We start from the raw sequence: 14,093 nt of genomic DNA, 5'->3' as shown, positions 1-14,093 counted from the left end.
TTCCTTTCATTGGTCCACCGCCCCTCATCACACCCTTCCACCAAAACCCCTCCTGATACTTACCCCCCTCCCACCTCCCAGCTCCACCACCCATCATCCCTCCTCCTTCTCTTCTTGAAGCATATAAACACCTGGCATCCCGACCTCCGCTACTTCAGTGTCTCTCTCCTCTCCTCTCCTCCAGACTGAGGCACACTTCTCTCTCCACACTCCAGCAGCAGCAACCATGAGCTCCTACAGCAGCCGTAGCTTCGTCTCCTCAGGCGGCTCCATGAGGGGCGCACCCATGACCTCATCACGCGTCTCCATGGTTTCCAGCAGCATGGGCGGCATGGGCGGCATGGGAGGCATGGGCGGTGGTGGGCGCATCAGTTCCATGAGGGCCGGCAGCGTGTATGGGGGCGCAGGGGGCTCAGGTGTGCGGATCTCCCAATCCTCCTTCAGCTCTGGTGGCGGCGGCGGTGGCGGTGGTGGCTACGGCTTTGGCAGTGGCGGCTTTGGCAGTGGCGGCTTTGGCAGTGGAGGTGGAGGTTGTGTTGACAACAGCTTAGCAGGGAATGTAAGTGAGAAGGCCACCATGCAGAACCTGAACGACCGCCTGGCCACCTACCTGGACAAGGTGAAGTCTCTGGAGCAGGCCAACGGTGAGCTGGAGCTGAAGATCCGCCAGTTCCTGGAGAGCAAGACCTCCCCATCGGCCCGGGACTACTCTGCCTTCTACGCCACCATCAGCGACCTGCAGGACAAGGTACCGTTCTGTGTGCATCTCATGGCTGCATGATTCTGTCTAGTCCGTTACACTGTAAAGTGACAAAACTTTTCTCAATACATTGTAAATCAAACGGTAGTACAATAAATCAAAGTGTAACTTGGTGCAACGCTGACCCCTGCTGAAAGGAAAGGAAATAACAGCTTGTTAAATTTCTCAAACTCTCCAGATCCAGCAGGCCACCCGTAACAATGGAGGAATTTACCTAAGCATCGACAACGCAAAGCTGGCTGCCGATGACTTCAGAACCAAGTAAATACTCGATCCTCGATAGAAAAAATGCAATGCATAATTTGAGACATAACTTAACATTGGTAATTAAATCAAGACATGTTTACAGTCAGAACAAGCACACAAAAAATGCTCCTCACTGACAGTGAATCACTTGTCATACACTGCCAAAGGACTAGCAATGACCATAATAGTTCAGGACTATCTCTCTGTGCTGCCACGGTTCTAACGACTCTGCACTTCTGTGAATGCACTCAGGTATGAGAGCGAGCTGGCCATGCGTCAGTCGGTGGAATCAGACATCGCAGGGCTGAAGAGGCTCCTGGACGAGCTGACCATGACCCGGTCTGACCTGGAGATGCAGATCGAGGGCCTGAGAGAAGAACTCATTTACCTCAAGAAGAACCATGAGGAGGTAAGAGCTGGAGAAGGAGACAGCTGACCACCATGTAAACTAAAATAGAACACACTACCCATTGCACAGATACTTGAGTAGATGTGGGAAAGGTTGACTATAAAGTAGGCAATATAAACTAGAAAGTTAAAATGGAACACAACTTCCCATGCACAGAAGTTTTTTTTTTAAATGATTATAGCTGTGTGTCATCTTTGTAGGATTCATTTAAAGTTTAGCTGACAACAGACATACATTAAGGTGCAGAAAAAAATCACAATATCAGAACAAAACATAATAAATGCAGCTGTGTCTCATCTTTGTCTCATCTGTGTCTCACCCTCAGGAGCTGCTGGCCATGCGGGCTCAGATGACCGGACAGGTTTCCGTGGAGGTGGACGCCGCCCCACAGGAGGACCTGAGCCGCGTAATGGCCGAGATCCGCGAGCAGTACGAAGGTGTATCTGCCAAGAACCAACGTGAACTGGAGAGCTGGTTCCAGTCTAAGGTACTGTTGGCTACCCCCCATTGACAATGAAGAGTGACTCACATTGGTTTTGAAATATCATCCATATTACTAAGCATTGACTTCCTTTTGACAGCTAATGTTGATGAATTTCATTTGAATTTCACTTCCCACAGTCAGAGACACTGAACAAGGAGGTGGCAGTCAGCACAGAGACCCTGCAAACGTCCAAGTCAGAAATCAACGAGGTCAGACGCACTCTCCAGGGTCTGGAGATTGAACTGCAGTCACAACTAAGCATGGTAAGAGAGAGAGAGAGAGAGAGCTACTCAGGGCATGAGCTGACCTTTTTTTTATGCTAACAACGAACAACATCAGTGCAAACTTACCTCCTTCTCAAGTGATCAAGTACACAAACCATGAAAAATGAGCCTGTAATAGATGCCTTACTGTAACTGAGCCACTCTGTGGGAAGCGTTTGAATAGCTCTACAGAATAATAGAAATGATAGAAATAATAGAAATGTACCATTAAGAATCTTTCCATTAAGTATCCAGTGTATCAGCGTAATGCATTACCCCTGTCCTTTCACTGCTCTCAGCCTTTGTCTCCCTTCATTCTACTCTCTTCATAATGGCCTTTTATCTCCATTTTTCTCCCATACCATCTTGTTCTCCACCCCGTGCCCGTCCTCGTAGAAAGCCTCCCTGGAGGGCACCCTGGGGGACACGGAGAGCCGCTACTCCATGATGCTGACCGGGCTCCAGGGTCAAGTGACAATGATGGAGGACCAGCTGACGCAGATGAGGGGCGACATGGAGAGGCAGGGCCAGGAGTACAAGATGCTGCTGGACATCAAGACCAGGCTGGAGATGGAGATCGCAGAGTACAGGAGGCTGATGGACGGAGAGACTAGCAGGTGGGTGGGAGAAGCGTGTGGAGAAGGGTTGGGGGGGCAGGGGGGGGGGGGGGGGGGGCAGGGTTAGAGGTGAGTAAATGGAGAGTGAAAGAGAGAGATGGAACTGTTGGTGGAAGAGGTCCAGGAGAAGTGAATGGAAAGTATAGGTGTGGCAATGGGAATGGGAATGGGAATCATGGGAATGGGAAGTATGGGAATGGGAATTGGAAGCATTAGCTGAAGACAAGGGTCAAGGGGCATGCCGAGTTGAGGATGAGTGGATTGAAGGTTTGGTGTGTGTCATTCAAATGTTTGAAGGAGTGAGGGAGAAACAGTGTATCAGCGTAATGCATTCACCTGTTCGTGAGTAAGAAGATCTAGAGTAAGGTCTCAGATATCACCTAGCAACATCAGTGCTGCATGAACAGTGCATGACGCTATAAATGATAGACCTTACTGGGATTTGCATTACATTTTCAGAACTTTACTTAAACCGCTCAGTAATTATAAATGCATTCTTCCCCTCTTCAGCCTCATCACTTCCTCTGGGAGCACCACCACCAGTACAGTCAAGGTGGTGACCATCGTGGAAGAAGTAGTGGATGGGAAGGTGGTGTCCTCCACCGTTGATTGAGCAGCCCTGCGATCTCTGATCCTCACAAACATCAAAACATCAACTGAGCTGAATGTGTCTCATCTGTAACAGAGAGTAAATAAACAGGACTGCTCGAACACTTTCAACACATTTGGTTTTCCTTGTGTTATTTCTTCATGAATCTTATTCCATGGATTTATTCTATCTATTTAGAGTAGACTACATTTAAATTAGTTATTTTTTTCAGTTCCATTTATACATTTTGTTTAAGTGTGGTAGGTGGGTTTATATATTAGATAATGCCACAATTGTGGGAAATAATATGACACAAACCCTATCATGATATACCATACAATAACAAGGGAGCCCATACACTATCATTGTTGATATGATATTGTGATTATGATATATGATACAATAACAATGATAGCGATACACTTTATATAAACTAAATCAATACTTAATATTCCAAGTGTTCACATCCTCCATTTGAAATATGAAGTGCTGTATTATAGTAACACCAAGTTCAAGACTTAATTCCTGACCTTTTCAAACCATTTCACAACTGGCATCATCTTCTCAATAAGCACACTCATTTAATATTTATAATGCAACAAAACAACACTGCTGTGATCTGTTATACCAATATACCCAACAAAAATGTTCAGAAAAGAGACCGGGAAACGTGTTGTAGGTATTGAGGCAGAGCTACTTTATTGAATTTTCTGCTTATATTTAGTCACTATCATTGTCCGACTGCACATCAATGTCGACAGTCTTGCTGGATTCCACAATTCTTCCATCCACAATGGTTTCCACAACGGTGATGGTCTTGGTTACAACTAGGGATGAAAAAACATTAACTTGGTCAGGATGTTAACTCTAGCTGTTTCCCACTTATATTTGTATCAAGTACAGCCAAATGTTATTTTTTCTGTGAAAATAAGTAGGCCTTTTATAAGTGCATTTATATGTTATGATCACACTACAAAAACAAAACAGAAGTGACTAAAACAGAAAGACAGATAGAGTGCACTGTATTAATAAGAAAATACTTACTTTGAGTTTCGCTGTGAATGAAAAGATAAAGAAAAGGGGAGAAGGGAATAAGTGACAGTAAATTAAAACATCATATACATCATGGATAGAAATAAAAAATGTTGTTTGATTTAATGTAATCATGTGAAATGTAATCAATCGAAATGCACGTGAACTAAAGCTAGAAAATACAATAGTGATCTATTGATGAAGATGTATGCTTTACTTAAGACTACACTTCCCATTAGCTCATGGTATTCGGGCCTCACCTCTCCTCTCCGTCCAGCAGCCTCCTGTACTCTGCGATCTCCCTCTCCAGCCTGGTCTTGATGTCCAGCAGCTGGTCGTAGTCCTGGCGGGTTCTGTCGATGTTGGCGTGGAGCTGGCTGAGCTGTGCCTCCAGTCCGCTCACAGTAGCCTGCAGGCTGTCCAGCTGGGCAGAGTAGCGCTGCTGAGTCTCAGCCAGCGTGCATTCCAGAGAGTTTTTCTGTCGGAGACAACAACGAGGGGAGCGTTAGCCGTTCGCTTAATTAAATGTCACCCGCTAATAAGTGGAACATGGCACCATCCATTTGTTAAATCACCTCAGTGTTCGCCTGCTCCCATCACTTAATCTGTTCCGTATGGGCTCGTAAAAGGGCGTAAACGCAGTGGAACATAGACTGTATGGCGCACTGTGTTTGGGCCATGTTCCGCAGACAAAATAGACTCGCTCTTGTTTTCGAGTTTGCCACTGTTTTTTTTTGTATGGCAAAATGCGAGAGTTTTCCTGCATCTCATCCAAGACACAATAAGCTGCCGTGGTTTTAAGTTCCATGCCACTTTGTTCAAACTGTTTTTTCTATCAAACCAGGCTTCCAGCCGCAAACCGTAATGCCTCCACATGTTAACGATAGGCTTTTTTTACTTCTCAAACTGGGCACTGAAGGTTTCAATTTTTGTGTACTTTGGTTTGAATGAGTCAGACGGTTATGACTCATGTCCTTTTATGTGTCACTGAATGCCCAGCAGAATACAACATTAGTCCGTCTAGATAAGTTACTGTATACACACTACACACACATCTATGCCTCTGCACATAATACCTGTGTGTGTGTATGTGTGTGAGTGTGGGTGTGTGTGTGTGTGTGTGTGTGTGTGTGTGTGTGTGTGTGTGTGTGTGTGTGTGTGTGTGTGTGTTTGTGTGTGTGGGTATTTGTGTAAACATGGGTATAGGAGGCCTACCATGCTGTGGTGGGACTGCAGATCAATCTGCAGCCTCTGGAGGGTGCTCTTGAGCTGCTTCAACTCGGTGCGATAGACCATCAGGCCCTCGTTCTGGGTGACAACCTCCTGCTCCACAACAGAGATCTGGGTAGAAATTGAACACGTGAGTCGAGTCATCACTCTGAGGTTTTACGCCGGATGCTTTGCCTCAGAACACCACCATGAAATACAAGACACGTCAAACTTTACGACAGACAAAACTGAGTTTATCACCTCGGAGGAATAGGGTTCTGCATGTCTCTGTTCAGCCGTTTGTTTTATCTAAAGCACTCTACAGTATCGTATGAATGCATTAAGGCTCCCTGAGAATAGAACCTGCGACTTTAGTGTCACACTGCTCTATAGAATGAGCTTCACAGTACACAGCTCACGGTACACAGCACAGTACACCTGTATCATACATCTGTCTTGAGTGACGATGCCATTCAAAAATTACGGTCACAAATTCACCTTGGTCTGGTACCAGGCCTCGAGGTCGCGGCGGTTCTTGGCGGCCACAGCCTCGTAGTGCTCCCTGATCTCCTGCATGGCCACGTTAAGGTCTGTAGAGGGCGCCGCATCCACCTCCACATTGACCTGCCCGCCGACCTGAGTCCTTGCAACGGCCAGCTCCTGCAGGGGTCAAAGAGGTCACCGCATTCAACACCTCATAAGGATCTCTAGGTCTTACAGTAGGGCCTCCGGAGCAGTGAGAGTTAAACAAGCAGCCAGTTTTGCTGGCAGAGAACACTCTACATGATCATTCAGTCACCTGCGTTGGTCTGAAATGTTTATGCTTTGTGAAAGGGAGAGACCATCAGTGCAGTTACAATGTTCTGGTGTCAATCTCTGGTGAGTCCTTACAAAAAATGTGACATATGTTCCAGGAATGCAGAGAGCATGACTTTAATTCATGACAGACTGTCTTAATTAAATTATATCTGACAAAGGGGGTTTTAGTGTCCAAGTTCAAATGAGGGTTGGGTGTGTGTGTGGACTGCACCAGGGGTGGGGTGGGGTGTGTGTGCAGGGTGAGGGGTGAAAGAGAGAGGGTCTGTATGTGTGTGTGAGTGTGTTGGATCATGCAAAAGACCTCCATTGCATGAGGTTTAACGGGTAAACATGAGCTCATGCATGTAAGGGAGTGCTCCTCCTCCAGAGACTAGAAGGGAAGGATGGGGGGTCACACACTCAGTTGTTTTTCACATATTTGCCTCCAGAATGGAAAAATTTGCTCAGAGGAACGAATAAGAATAGACTCCCCCTCTGTGCCACCCTCCCTAGATACACACACACACACACACACACACACACACACACACACACACACACACACACACACACACACACACACACACACACACACAGAAAGACACAAACACACACACACACTCCCTCTCTCTCTCACACTCTCTCTCACACGCACGCACGCACGCACGCACGCACGCACGCACGCACGCACGCACGCACGCACACACACACACACACACACACACACACACACACACACACACACACACACACACACACACACACACACACACACACACACACACACACACACACACACACACACACACACACACAGACCACACAGGGAAAGTTTGTGGTCTGCTGTGTGATGTCTTTCACCACTGGGTCAGAAAAGCTCAGGAAGCTTCCATTTTTTTCACCATATTTGGAGATGTGCTCAGTTCACTTTGACTAAAATACTCGAGAAGCCAATCGTTTATCGCCAGTCGTCCGTTTGCAGACGGAGCAAAGTGAGTTTACCTAAAGCTCGCCCGTTTCACAAGTGGGCTTGCACAAAACACACTGCAGTGCACTCCTCACTGTGAGTAATCTCTCTGTCAGTCGAACACGCCTTAGAGCGTGACAGAACCCTGATAGATGCGCTCTGGTGCCCCTCTCTAAACAGTTCTTGCGCAACACATCTTCACACAGTGAGGCCTAAAAGGTGTGGCACAAAAGGGAATTCAGGGGCAGAAAAAAATGGAGGAGAAGAAAGAAGATTGAAGCATTTGTTTTATCCATGCTATTGCAGGTAGAAGGGTTGAGAGGTTGTGAGTGTTTTTTTTTTTCATGGATGCATGATTGCTAAATCCCATGACTGTGCTCTGCAGATGTTAAGTTGAAAGATGGATGATGCAGCACTCATCTTGTCATAGATTAGTGAATTATTCAGGAAGAACTGGCTTTAAGATGATATGTTTCATTTTGATAAACACCAGACAATCACGCCAAAAAAACATATTATTTTAAAATATTGCGCATAAATGAAGTTGTTCACAATATAACTGGCCTCAAGATATCTTGCCTGTCTAAGTCTAGTGTATGCAGCCGTGTAAAGGGACGCAGTGAGATGGTTACCTCCTGGTGGTTCTTGTTGAGGAAGACCAGCTCCTCCTTCAGGCCCTCGTACTGCATCTCCAAGTCTGAGCGGTTGAGACTCAGCTCGTCCAGAATCCTCCTCAGCCCGCTGATATCCCCCTCCACCGACAGACGCATGGCCATCTCGTTCTCACACCTGGTTTTTTTTGGGAGAGAGAAGGTGCAGTGAGTGAGAGAAAAGTGAGTGGTGCCAGACAGGTGTAACTCATTCCTCATATCATCCCACACACACACAAACATACTTTGGCTGTTATTAAAACCCCCTTTGTCAGGATAAGGGGTACACATATCCATCAGACTCACTTCAAATTGAAGTCATCTGCAGCCAGCTTGGCGTTGTCAATGGCCAGCACTATCTGGTTATTGCCAATGGTGAGAGCCCGGATCTGAGGACAGAAAAACGGTTCAATTTTCACTGTAAAACTCATGAGCACCATACTCTATGTCACTGGTAGCATTAGTGCCTTACTAGAAACAAGTATGACTATACTAGCATTATGCTAACAATTTTGAGACATTATCTTTGAGAACTGAGATAGAAAATCCAATTATATGATATAAATAGCCAAAAACAACCAACATCCATGTCAAGAATAGTTTGTCGTGTTTTCCTGGTCATCTGTCTTTACCACTTCCAACCCCTCAGAGAAGCCTGAAATCTGATACTACAAACAAACTAAACAAGTTCAAGTGTCTGGAAAGCATTTGGCATGCTTTGGCAACCACTTGGATGCCATGGTTCCCTGTAGTCTCTACACAGTCAAAATTCAATCCATTAAAGCTGTTCCACTCTGGTGATTTTCAATAGCCTTACGTAAAGGGGTAAACTATCACCTAGTTTTTACTGGTCCCTCTTACCTCCTACCATTTAGAGGTCATTTAGAGGCTAATTCTCACTGCTAGATTTCTCTGAGCTCTGGAGGATTCTGACTATCTAGTTATTCATATTATATACCTTCATAGTATATTGACAGAATTTCGTGTCAACCTCTGTTGTGTTTAAACTTGCTATACAAAAGATTGCTAACTTGCAATCTGTCTGTCTATCTGGCTATCTGTCTTCCCCATGGCTCCACCCAGTCCCTCCATCCAAGTCTCCCCGCCCCACCTTACCTTGTCCTGCAGGTCTTGAATCACGACCATGTGGCTGGAGTGGTCATGGCACACCACCGTCCGCTGTGCGAGCCACTCACGGATCTTGCACTCCAGCCCATTGTTCTCCTTCTCCAACGTGCGCACACGCTCCAGGTAGGAGGCCAGGCGGTCGTTGAGGTTCTGCAGTGTGGCCTTCTCGTTGGCGCCCACGTGCAGGTCCAGGCCGTTGGTGCTCGGCAGGCAGTCAGCCAGGTTGAAGCCGCCACTGCCACCGCCACTGCCACCGCTGGCAGAGCCATAGAGGTTGCTGCTGGAGGAGGAGGAGATGCGGGTGCCGCGACCACCGGCTCCCCCGTACACGCTGAGGGTCCTGGGGCCGTAGGATCTGGAGATGAAAGACATGCTGGTGGTTCTCAGGGTGGGTGGCAGGAGTGCTGGTGCTGAGTGAAGAGGTCTGGATGGCGTGTTGTCTCTGCAGGCTGGAGGAGTCTCAGTCAGTCTCAGTCTCAGTCAGGCGAGTGAGGAGAGGCAACCGTGGTCTGCCTTTTATGTACCTGCCCACTGTGTCAACCTGGAGGGAGGGGGGAAGGCCATCAATGTCTCACCTGTGGAAATGACATGTTAATGACAGGTTCATCGACTCCACTGTGTGTGCGTGGGAGGGTTGGCCTGGGAGTGGGGGGCTGGGAAGAGGTGCAGGGGTGGAATGCCCCCGACCTGCACAACCTGCAAAACAGCATTATGGTGATGAGGTTTTTTTTTTTCTTTCCTTACTATTCTTTCCTGGTAGTGTCCACACACACATCCGTCATCAAGAGTTGCCCTACCCCAGCTGAAAACTATTTGTATTTACTTCAGGGCGGACTCTCTGTACGTTAGGTGCACTGTGATCATATCTGTGACATAGCCCATTGCTCATTAGCAAACCTGTTGCCTTAAGGAAGCGATTCCCTGCTGAGGTGATAAGGCACCTAGCCACTAATGCCTCAGAGAAGTGTAGCCTCTAGTCCTCAAACTCAGCGCCGGGCGACCAGGAAAGCAATGAGCAACAAGCAAAGTCGTTTGGACCACATGAACTGAAGCTATCGTGTGGTGTGGGGGTACATTGCGATGACCCACCCAAGTTTGGCTCATTAAAGTACCTTTAGTTCACTCGCAGTTGACTTTGCTTGTTGCAAAATGACTTTGCTCATTGCCAGTTGTCCATCAGTGAAACCAGGGCCCACCAAGCACAAAGTAAAACATGAAGTACTAAAATGAGGGTCCCTGAGGAGACCTTGATCCAAAGTGACAATTTTTTACTTTGTATTTCAAAGTAGCTCTGTGTGAATTCACTGAAATCATCTGTATTGCATGCTAACAATTAAGTATGACTAATGGGTGCATTTAAGCCTCATTGCTGAATGAGCTTATATATGAATGTGAATGTGTTGGCACTATTAGAGTGACACATTGACACATTTGACATAGTTTTAAATATATCTTTAACATTCTGAAGAATGAAATCATGGTGTCTGCATAATTTTCACCTGTATTTTGACAACATACATTCAAAGAAGTCCATAGCAATGAGGTAATTTCCATTTTTTGCAAGTGCAGGATGGAATCGATCTCATTGAAAAGGCTTGCTGGGAGAAAATCTATGACTGTTCATGTTAAATGTAAAAGTTAATATAAAATCAAGTGACCAACTTAATTGGCATTTAAGCTACTACTGATCAGAGGGAGCCTCACACGAGTTTTTATACAAGGTATTCACTTGCATATTGTTCATAGTATAAACAGCCCACACACCATAGTCTATACATACAATGTTTTGTCAGATGAAGTATTGAGAGACAAAACGAATTAAGTTCATTCTGAGGTTCCGATACCTTTTTATTGCCAATCCTGTTGGCCAGGTCATTCCCTGAGTTGTTGTCTGCACATGCACACAACACAGAAGACAAGACCCAAGGAACCAGGGAGAGGTGTGTATCTGAGGTTCTGTTTACTGTTGGTTCAGCTCTCAAACATCCCTTTTGTAGCAGACATTGTACATCAACATGCAGAATGTGTATACAAGCATCTGTACGAGACTCATATACATAGAGACTAAGATAGCTCAAGTATGAACTTGAGGCCAAATCTGGGTTTTGTTTTCTCTGTCAGTGACTTCATTATCTTTTTGATTAAGTGAGAATGACATTGTGTGAAGAGACTTTAGGGTGTTCTCTTCATTCCAATGTGGTGAGATTCTCGCTTTTTTTGAGAATTTTTCTGTTTCGTTTGACATGTGAGCACACACCCATTGTTTACCATGGAGGTCAACAGAGGAAATATGTCCATCGTCAGACAGCCAAGGGTATCATTTACAATGAGCTCATACCCCTTTAGGATTTCACTTTTCGTGTTTTTAATTATAGAATGTAGTTTTCAGAGACTGGCTGCCAAAATAGCCTACTTCACATGTTAATCAGCTAGCATCGCATCGAATATGTTGACGGTTTTCATGACAATTACAGATGATGGTCACATGACATTGTTATATGACCAGGCACTGACTGCCTTTCAGAGGCCTTGAAGACAGCTGAAACAGTGTGGTCTGCTTCAATCTGCTTAGACTCAATACTACAATAAACCACAGTGCAGGTAGCAGTTTTTGCCCACAATAAACCGATAGAACAAAATGTACAGAATGAGAGTATGAATATTCCCTAATGAGGTTTTGACCTCTGACCTATGTGCCATACCCACTTTTCAACTGACATCAGTAACACCTTCAGAGGCTAATTCACCTGAAACATAGACACCGGCGGCAATTTGACAGCAAACCTGTTAAGCTCTATGCCATAGCCGGTGGATACACAAGAGAGAGACCAGCGATTTGTCAATCCACAGATTCTGTCGTCGTGCCGACAAAACCATTTCAACATCCGCCCCTCCCCAGTGTAGACAGAGTGAGGTGAGGCTATTGTCTGACATTTGGAGAAATGAGAACAGCAGGATGATGCTCCCACAGAGGGTGACTGACAGTCAGCTACAAGGTAGAGAGGCATACCCAACCATTTCTCCCCCACTGGGAGGTCCTGTAATTGTACTCAGGTAAAGCATTAAGTGGGGTGGGTCTCAGTTAAAGACCCTGGGGACACTGGAGAAAGAGTGACAGGAGGAGACATACTCATAATGCAGTTCAAGAGCACGTCATCCCACCCGTCTAATTCACAGCATCAAGATCTTAACTGAAGGCACACACCATGACTTGAGACGAGACGCTAAGCTGTTAACCAGACACCAAACTTAAACACCCATGGCAGTTTGACAGCATACCTCAGCTTTCTCCGAGTCCTAAAGCCATTGGGTGCGTAAGACAAGCAATTTGTCAGTCCACGCACTGTATGTTTTTTTTTTACCCCCTTCAGCACGGCTCAAACAGCTGCCCCCCCCCCCCCCCCACCACCACACACTTCCCCCAACCCAAGCCTAACCCTCATCGGCAGACAGAGAGAAGTGAATGGGTGATGAACAATATGAAAGCACCCAAACGCCCAGCCAAAGGCAGGAATGTTACAATACACATGCTTTCATTCTTCACAAGGTAACACAAGATTGCAGATGCTATCATATCACAGTTTGCATTCACCCATGCTCTGAATGACACTCAACTCAAAAATATGAGATTGCTTCACACTCAAAAATATGAGATTGCTTCACAGATTTGCTGCAACAGGTGTGCCTTGTACTGTGGGTATGAGATGCAGACACCAGGCTTCACTGTTTCTTTTACAACATTAATTAAGTTGTCCTCTGATGGATGAGAAGATCTTTTAGATTGACTTTGTAGGGGTCCTGCGGAACGAGATTTGAAGATGAAGATGATGTCATTAACGGAGAAGATGAAGATTCAGGGTTTAGGAGGCTTGCCTTTGAGTGAGATATTGGCGTTTAAAGAAGATAGAGTGGATAGGGGAAGTGATACAGTATAATGTCAACAGCACATAAGTGACCTTGTCCGACTTGTTTGTGTTAACTTGCGTTACATGTATGCCAGCTTTACTACTCGACCATTTAATGCCACAGCTCTGTGTTTCCGACCGCCTTTATTGCCAACACTGCAACTAGCAGCACTAGTGCGACAATTTTGTTAATCTGAGACGGAGACCGAAGACAACACATGCTTAACTCTTCACTGTATACCACTGGTTAATGTTTACCACGGCGTGTTCTTTGACAAAGTCCATACCATCTTTGGGAATAGGTCTCAAAATATTTGGAACCACAAATATTTCTGAGAAGCCTTTGGTCTTAGCTGTTCGCTGTGAGATGACGCATAGCATCGGATCTGACAGACCTCGGACAGACGGCTATTCATAATCTCCATCGGTCCTCTGACCCCTGGCCCTTGGTTCTCTGTTCAAGCCATTGGTCCTCTGTTCCAGTCCCCAGTTGTGCCGAGGCTCTATGAGGCGGCAGCTTTCAAAGACTTCTGCAAATAAGCCGGCACTTTGTGATGGTTTTTAAAGATTTATGCATTCATGTGAAGCTACTCATGATGACAGCCTGGTCTACTGTTGCTGTGCCCTCTTCACCAGCTAGGCTTCTGTAGATGTAATCTGAATGGAAAGGATTAACTCATATCAACTTCTTCATTTGTCAAATCAGGAATTAAGAATACCATCATGAAGTGGTTAACTCACTGCACTGCACTCAGTTGCCCTGAAATCATTGACTTTTTGAAACCATTTTAGTAAGCTGTTGAAAAGATAAGATACGAATGTGGGAATGTATGACTCAAAGAGAGCTGAAAATCATGGCTCTGATCCAGACAGTGCATGCCTGAGCTATCCCCCGTCCTGCTCAATGCCTCGAAGAAAAATATCTGGCACTGTTACAAAGGGGGACGAGACATCCATCAGCTTCAGCAAGTCCTGACTGATAATGAGGCATCTGTAGAGCAACTGGAAGAGTTTAAGAAGTTGGCCTGGTCTTCTC

At 45.8% G+C, this 14,093-nt stretch overlaps 2 protein-coding genes across 2 annotated transcripts; one reads left to right on the top strand and one right to left on the bottom strand.

Moving 5' to 3' along the window:
• Positions 1–205: 205 nt before the first annotated feature.
• Positions 206–3,492, top strand: krt15 (keratin 15). The gene is made up of 7 exons (XM_080858505.1): positions 206–748; positions 939–1,021; positions 1,259–1,415; positions 1,741–1,902; positions 2,037–2,162; positions 2,559–2,779; positions 3,290–3,492. The coding sequence occupies exons 1-7, from the start codon at positions 227–229 to the stop codon at positions 3,390–3,392; spliced, it is 1,374 nt and encodes a 457-aa protein (XP_080714631.1). The 5' UTR covers positions 206–226; the 3' UTR covers positions 3,393–3,492.
• A 596-nt stretch (positions 3,493–4,088) lies between these two features.
• On the bottom strand, positions 4,089–9,524 carry krt98 (keratin 98; the record flags this gene model as incomplete). The annotated part of the gene is made up of 7 exons (XM_080843571.1): positions 4,089–4,209; positions 4,661–4,878; positions 5,616–5,741; positions 6,108–6,269; positions 8,007–8,163; positions 8,331–8,413; positions 9,141–9,524. The coding sequence occupies 7 exons, from the start codon at positions 9,522–9,524 to the stop codon at positions 4,089–4,091; spliced, it is 1,251 nt and encodes a 416-aa protein (XP_080699697.1).
• Positions 9,525–14,093: the final 4,569 nt, after the last annotated feature.

Source organism: Sprattus sprattus, assembly GCF_963457725.1.
Source record: "Sprattus sprattus genome assembly, chromosome: 1".
NCBI lineage: Eukaryota > Metazoa > Chordata > Actinopteri > Clupeiformes > Clupeidae > Sprattus > Sprattus sprattus.
This window is presented reverse-complemented; position numbering and strand designations above follow the sequence as displayed.

Coding starts and splice junctions, on each gene's coding strand:
- krt15 (XM_080858505.1), top strand. CDS start 227: ATGAGCTCCTACAGCAGCCGTAGCTTCGTCTCCTCAGGCGGCTCCATG. Junction 749..938: donor TCAGCGACCTGCAGGACAAG/GTACCGTTCTGT, acceptor CAAACTCTCCAG/ATCCAGCAGGCCACCCGTAA. Junction 1,416..1,740: donor TCAAGAAGAACCATGAGGAG/GTAAGAGCTGGA, acceptor TCTCACCCTCAG/GAGCTGCTGGCCATGCGGGC.